At 48.4% G+C, this 7,476-nt stretch overlaps 1 protein-coding gene across 2 annotated transcripts in view; it reads left to right on the forward strand.

The window, feature by feature from the left end:
- The window catches only part of Ttll1 (tubulin tyrosine ligase like 1), a 26,297-nt gene that overhangs the window by 9,754 nt on the left and 9,067 nt on the right, over positions 1-7,476 (forward strand). For both annotated transcript variants that reach the window (XM_013348809.2, XM_026782731.1), the window contains 3 exons: positions 1,823-1,957; positions 2,345-2,453; positions 6,680-6,823. In XM_013348809.2, coding sequence (XP_013204263.1) covers positions 1,823-1,957; positions 2,345-2,453; positions 6,680-6,823 — 388 coding nt within the window. The remainder of the gene's footprint in view (positions 1-1,822; positions 1,958-2,344; positions 2,454-6,679; positions 6,824-7,476) is intronic.

Raw genomic sequence — 7,476 nt, forward strand, 5'->3', positions numbered from 1 at the left:
GCAGGTTGGTTAGTGTCCTGCTAGGGACACCTGAGTGGGCAGCAGGTTGGTTAGTGTCCTGCTAGGGACACCTGAGTGGGCAGCAGGTTGGTTAGCAGATGGAGTCTAGTTCGCCCCTGGGTTTGCCAGCTTTCTTCTGCCTGTGAGGATCCTTACCTGCTTGGCAGTGCCCGAGAGCCTGGAGCAAGGCCTCAGTAGGACACTGTATGACAATTTCCCAGGCGTGAAGGCACCCGTCAGTAGTCCCCAGAGTGGCAGAGGACCCTTCTTGTGTGGAATGTTTCAGTCTGATTAACCTCGCTTCAGGATCCTCCTTGGGTGGGTTCCCAGAGGGCTGTCCTTGCGGCTCTTGCCATGACTTCCAGCTGAGATATCCTCCATGGTTCCCTTGTCACCCCAAATTCCACCCCAGGAGAGTCGCACACACAGTTTATCATATGTGTCAAGGTTCACACTTAGTCATTCTGTGTCTCTGGACAGCGGGTGATGATGTTGCTACCCCCGCAGGGTCATACAAAGCAATTTCACTGGGCTGATAGCCTCTGTTCCCCTCCCCCTCTTGCCAGCCTATCCCCCTGTTTTTCTGGCCCATCCTCTGGCAATGGTCGCTCTTCTTACTGATTGACTAGTTTTCCCTTTTTCAGAATATCATCTGGCTTGTTTCCTGACAGTTTACTCCTCACCTACTGAAGGCCGCCTTGGGGGCTGGCATGTCCTGGCAGCTGTGACTGATGCTGTTGTCAGCATCACTCTGCAGGGGTGTGCATGTGTGTGTGTGTGTGTGTGTGTGTGCGTGCGTGCATGCGTGCATACATGTGTGTGTTTGTGTGTGTGAGTGTGATCAGATTCTCAGCTCCTTTGGATGAATGCCAAGGAGTGCATCACCACCCCCAACTGTATACAGGTTGTTAATTTTAATGGCTGTCTCTGATTTATGTTGTTGTGATAAAATACACTGACGAAAAGCAACTCAGGAGGAGGAGTTAATCCATTTTAGCTCTCAGTTCCAGGTTACCTTCCATCGTAGGAAAGTCAAGGGGGGCAGGAATGTGGGACATCTGTTTACATCGCGTCCACGGACAAGAGAGGAGAGAAATTAATATATGCGTGCCTGCTTGCTTACTTGTGCTCCATGGCTTTCTTCACGCACAGTTCGGGACCTCTTGCCTAGGGAATGGTGCTGCTCGTAGTAGACCACCTTCCCGTGTAATTAATTTAATCCCCCACATAATCAAGTCAGTCCCCCACAGAGGGCTGGAGGGATGACTCAGGGGTTAAGAGCCCTTGCTATTCTTGCAGAGGACCTGGGTTAGGTTCCCAGGACCAACATGGCTGCTAACAACTGCATGTAATAACTCTAGGTCAAGGGGCTCTGTTACCTCTTCTGACTTCCACCGGCACGGCATGCTTATGGTGCACAGGGAAAGAAAGACCCACAGACATGCTCACAAGCCAATGCAGAGAATGCCTCATTGAGACGCTTCCCAGCTGATCCTAGGTTGGGTGGATTTGATCATTGAAGCTACCTGGGCAGAGAGATGGCTCAGCTGTTAAGAACACTGGCTGCTTTTCCAGAGGACCCAGATCCGAGCCTAGCCACATGACGGCTCACAACTGTAGCCTCAGTCCGTCCATGGGTACTGCCTGCATGTGGTACACAGACATACAGACAGACAAAACACCCATGTACATGAAATGATTAATTAAAAAGGAAAGCAGACCATCCCAGTGGCCAGCAAGCTGGCGCTCCTCTCCTTTGCAAACTGTGCCTTTAATCTTGTAGCTTTTATAATCTGATTGTGACTTCCTCTGACGTGTGCAGGTTCGTGTCTCAGTCCACAAAAGAAGCCTACGTGATCTCCCTCTATATCAATAATCCATTACTCATTGGTGGGAGGAAGTTTGACCTGCGTCTGTATGTCCTGGTGTCCACCTACCGCCCACTGCGCTGCTACATGTAAGAGTCTGGCCCCTCTTCCGTTGGGCTCACTTCCTAGTGCTACTTCGAGTCTTAACGACTCAGGGATGTGGGGGGCACACCGTTCCTGGCTCAGGGTGGGTATCAGGTGGGTAGCTCTTGTTTAAGAACAATTGGCCTAGAAGGTATTGTAAATCTTACAGATAAGAACGCCACTCTTTTGGACATTTGAAGAAAGTGGGGTGTGGTGTGCACACTTGAAATCCCAGCACTCAGGAGGTAGAGATGGGGAGGTCATGAGTGTGAGATTACCCTGGGCTACGTAGTGAAACGGAAAGCACTGGAGGCTAACAGCCACTCCTCCATCCAGTGGACTGGTGTATTTTCTTTCTCGTGTCCCGTGTCTCAGTCTGAGTTCCCTCCCAGGTACAAGCTTGGCTTTTGCCGATTCTGCACAGTGAAGTACACCCCGAGCACCAGCGAGCTGGACAACATGTTCGTCCACCTTACCAATGTAGCCATCCAGAAGCACGGGGTGAGTGCCTCCTTGTGCGTCAGGAGGTAGGCTGGCTTTGTGGTACTCGTTCTCATGTATTGCAAGAGAGGACCATGCTAGCTCTAGGAGAGCCGTTCACAGCCCAGTAGCCTGAGGCCCAACATTGAAGGGACCCAGAGTAGCAGGTATGAATGTCCCAGACACATTATCCAAATGCCTGCTTAGGGTTGGAGTAGAGGTGGGGGTACTTAGAGAAACAAGAGTATAGGTTGAGGCCCCACCTTTCTGCTTCTGTGATCATGGGCAAGTTGGCTCAATGCAGGAGGCTCCTTTTCTCCTTCAGTAAAAGAAAAGGACCTTGATCTGAGATGGGTGATGTCCGGATAAACCTCTGTTGGTTGTTGTCCTGTACCACAACCTGGGGGACCAGCCTCCGGGCTTCACAGGGCTCCAACGGAATCCACGATGCTGGCATGAGCCGAGACTTTTCTGTCTGAGGGGGTTGGGGAAAAAGACACTCACACTCTCTTGATGGTTCCTCTCTTTATTCTTCTCCTTCTCGCTTTCTCCACATCTTATATACTCCAACAAAAATCTCTTGGGCAATGCAAACATCGCAAAGGGGTTACATTCATTTTTCTTTTTTTTTTAAATATTTATTTATTTATTATGTATACAATATTCTGTCTGTGTGTATTTCCTGCAGGCCAGAAGAGGGCACCAGACCCCTTTACAGACGGTTGTGAGCCACCATGTGGTTGCTGGGAATTGAACTCAGGATCTTTGGAAGAGCAGGCAATGCTCTTAACCTCTGAGCCATCTCTCCAGCCCTACATTCATTTTTCAAGAGAATGATTGTAGATTTAAAAAAAGTCATCTCAACAACTCCCGTGCAATATAGCTAAGTAACTTGTCACAGAGCGAGGAAGGAGCATGTTTTCTTAATCACCTCTTTCACTGGCAGGCTGCAAATTGCGGTTATAAAGAAGGACTCAGTCTCTTCATTATCTGTCTTGAGAGGTAATCTTAAAAGAAATTTTGAAGGAATCACAAACCTAAACTGCTGGAGAACACATGAAAATGAGAAAATTGTGTGTACTTGCAACCTAGAATGTATTAGCTACTTCGATCTTCTGCCCTGCGTTTTCCCAGGCAGAGAAAAGGCAATTTAAACTGATTCACAACTATGTAAACACTTTGAGCCATCACCCTGTAATCTCCCGTAGGTACCCAAAGAGTGCCCAGTCTCGGACAGAGAGACACTCGGGGTGTCATAAATCCTCTAGTTCAGGCTCAGGTCAAGATTCCTGAGCTACCGAAAACCTTTTAGCATCAGCTCAAGTCAGCAGTCCCAAGAAGCTGTGACACCGTGCACTTTAAACCTCAAAATGTACGTTCTCCCTGTGTGTAACTCTTGACCATGAAAAGAAACTTGTAGCCCTTTCTCAGGGCTGTAGAGTCAAGTTAGTCTCTAGCCCTGGCCAGAACTTCTCTCGCCGTGGCATTGCTGAACAAAACTTGTTTCTGTCTCTAGACCTCGGTTCTCTGCTCCCTGTCACCTGTGCAATTCCAGGACCCAACATTTTTATACATAAAAAACAGTCAGCTGAACTTTGAGCCTTCAGGGTACATACAGAAAACTGAGGTCAGGAATTTGTGTAGAGAATTAATCATTGTCCTAGGTTATCAACCAGACCTAGCAAGGAAAGTGTGCTGTGCACAGCAATCGGGCTACTTTGTGCTTTCAACCCTAGCCCTCCAAATCAGACAGCTCAGCCATGAGCCCTTATAAATTTAGGATCATTCTTCAGCTGGGCGATGGTGGCGCACGCCTTTAATCCCAGCACTCGGGAGGCAGAGGCAGGCGGATCTCTGTGAGTTCGAGACCAGCTTGGTCTACAGAGCTAGTTCCAGGACAGGCTCCAAAGCCACAGAGAAACCCTGTCTCGAAAAACCAAAAAAAAAAAAAAAAGATCATTCTTCTAGGGTTGTTTATCTTAAAAACTATTAACAAGGCATCTGGTCTAACCTAAAGTTATTTTAAAGCTTTGTTGTCACTAATAATGGTGCACACCGAAACCTGCAGCTGCATCTTTTCAGCATTAAGAAAATTAGAGCCAGCCTGGCTCCTGAGGAAAGTCAGTTGTTTATCTTAATCGTTAACCTGAGCTGCGATCTAAAGCAGCTCTTTAAGTGGAACTCATAGGCCTTAGCTGTGGAACATATCCTTGCATTTATTATTGGTCATCAAAACTGTGTATGTATAAGCGATCATCATAACTTCAGTTAGACAGTACAGCTGAGGGGTGGGTCATCTTCCTAACAATGCACAGATAAAAATGCCCAGGGAAGTAAGTGTTCCTATGAGATAAACACACTACTGTGCAGGCAGTGGGGGGGGTCTCTCCACACCCTCTCACATCATGCCAGATACCAGGGAAAGATTGTAGCATCAACATGTAAAGGCACAACAGAAGCAAAAGACATTCCGGAGTCTGTAGCCTTGTAGCGTTGCTTAACAAGGTTCATCCATCAGAGAGATTTCCTCCTGGTAGGCTGACACCTTGAACTTCAATTGCCAACTGCTGTTCTTGTGACTTAGCCACCAGCAGTGCTGAAACATAGGGCCTGGTGCACTGGTGCATGTTGGGTAAGCCCTCTTCCACTGAGCTATATTTCCAGACTCCTAGCCTGTTGTTGCTTTTTACTCTGAGACAATGTCTCACTAAGATACTCAGGCTGACCTTAAACTCAGGCTGTAGCAGGTCTTGAGTTTTGATTTCCCCCTCCCTGGGTTTCTGAGTAGCTAGAGCTATAGACGGGTACCAACAGACCCAGTCTAAACCTGTCTTTTACTATTATTATTTCTTTTGTTTGTTTGTTTGGTTGGTTGGTTGGTATTTCAAGACACTGTTTCTCCATGTAGCCTTGGCTGTCCTGGAACTCGCTCTGTAGACCAGGCTGGCCTCAAAGTCAGATATTCACCTGCCTCTGCCTCCCGAGTGCTGGGATTAAAGTGTGTACCACCACTGCCCAGCCTGTTATTGTTATTTCTGGTGTGTATGTATGAATGAAAATGTATTCAGTTCACCTAACCCATTGAACATCATAGTATCTGTGTGTATATATGGGTGTGTGTGTTGCTTTGTGCAGTGTTTTTGAATGACAAAGCACTTCCTTTTTTGAAAGCGCAGCTTGAGCTTTGTGGGCAAGTTTTACGTGGCTAGAATTTCTAGACTTAGAAAGAGAACAGCTCTTACCCTGAGCACTGTAAGGCAGCCCCTTCTGGTGAGAGCAGGAGTCAGTATGGCCGAGGAGCCTCTGTGCTGTGCAGGCAGGGCTCACAAGCAAGGGGATGGATCGTGGTTACTGCAGGCCTGGAAAGCACAGGCTTAGCAGGCAGAGACAGAAGAGCAAGCCAGGCCTGAGCCAAGACACCTGTAGACTAGTGGGATGAGGTGTTCTGAGGGGACCAAGGACCAGGAGGCATGCTTGCTTTTCACATCCACGTCTGTGCAAGGTGATATATTGCTGGAGGTACTTCATCCCTCAAAACCCTTCCTCCTTTTTATCTCTTGTTCTTAAAATTATGCATTACTGATTTATGCATTTTCATGTTTTTGTTATTATTGTTGGGTTTGGGGTTTTTTGTTGTCGTTTTGGGTTTTTTTGTGTTGCTTTTTGAGAGAAAGTCTTACCTTGACTATCCTATGTAGACCAGGCTGGCCTAGAACTCATAGAGATCTGCCTGCCTCTGCCTCCAGCGTGTTAGGATTAAAGGAGTGTACCACCATGCCCAGCCCTCCTTGTTTCATTTTTGGAGATTGACTCTTGCTAAGTAGCCCAGGCTGTCCTCCTGCCTCAATCTCCCAAGGACCAGAACTATTAGCATCCATATTTGTCCTAGTTAGGGTCCCCATTGCTATGATGAAGCACCATGACCAAAAGCCTTAACCTAGAGCAGCTTCTGGGGAGGGAGGGATGAGTACCTTGGTCTGGAAGGGGACCCAGGTGGTACTTCACAGTGTGGGCTACTGAGCAGAAAGAGTTGCTTTTAGATTAGTCGGGAGTTGAACATCTAACAGTGTGTCTAGTAGATAGTACAGTCTGCCCTGGGCAGGGTCCCCTGTCTTGCTGCAGGGTAGCTGTTCACACCCAAGGGGCGCTCGCTCAGTTGTGGACTGAATTCCTCCAGGCTGTCTTCAAGGTCACTTCCCCTCCCTCCCTCCCTCCGTCCCTCCCTCCCTCCCTCCCTCCCTCACCAGGATGACTACAACCACATCCACGGTGGCAAGTGGACTGTCAACAACCTGCGACTCTACCTGGAGAGCACCCGAGGCAGAGAGGTGACCAGCAAGCTTTTTGACGAAATCCACTGGATCATCGTGCAGTCTCTCAAGGCTGTGGCAGTGAGTGACAGGTTGGGTTAGGGCAAGGGGGCCCCCCGAAAGCTCAGTGGGACGCCCTGGTCTAAGCAGTGGTCCTCAGGAAGTGTTCCATAGCCTAGATTGCTTCTGTTCACTCAGCCTGCCCATGTGTCAGCCAGGGGCTGAAACAGTTTGGGGAAAGGACTGTTTCTGCATGTGGTCAGCCTCTGATATGGGCACAGAGCTTGAAGCTTCTGCAGAAGTATAGAGTCCCATTAACATCATCTTTTTCCTGCCTTTATTCATTTTTGGAGAGTTGGACTCACAGTGTAGCCAGGGTTGGCCTGGACAATGTTACCAGGGTGGTCTGGAGCTCACAGAGATCGCCTGCCTCTGCCTATCCATCATCAGCCCTTCTTGGTGGGTATTGGCATGAGATGATACTCCTGGGGTGCGGAATCTGCAGCACAGTCTTCTCTTCGGGCAACTTGATGTTGCTGTTTCATGGCTTTTTAAGGCTGGTGTTATTTTTTTTTTAAGATATAAGGGTGAGCCGGGCGGTGGTGGCGCACGCCTTTAATCCCAGCACTCGGGAGGCAGAGGTAGGCGGACTGTGAGTTCGAGGCCAGCCTGGTCTACAGAGCTAGTTCCAGAACAGGAACCAAAAAGCTACAGAAAAACCCTGTCTCGAAAAT

Source organism: Microtus ochrogaster, chromosome 15 (assembly GCF_000317375.1).
Source record: "Microtus ochrogaster isolate Prairie Vole_2 chromosome 15, MicOch1.0, whole genome shotgun sequence".
Lineage (NCBI taxonomy): Eukaryota > Metazoa > Chordata > Mammalia > Rodentia > Cricetidae > Microtus > Microtus ochrogaster.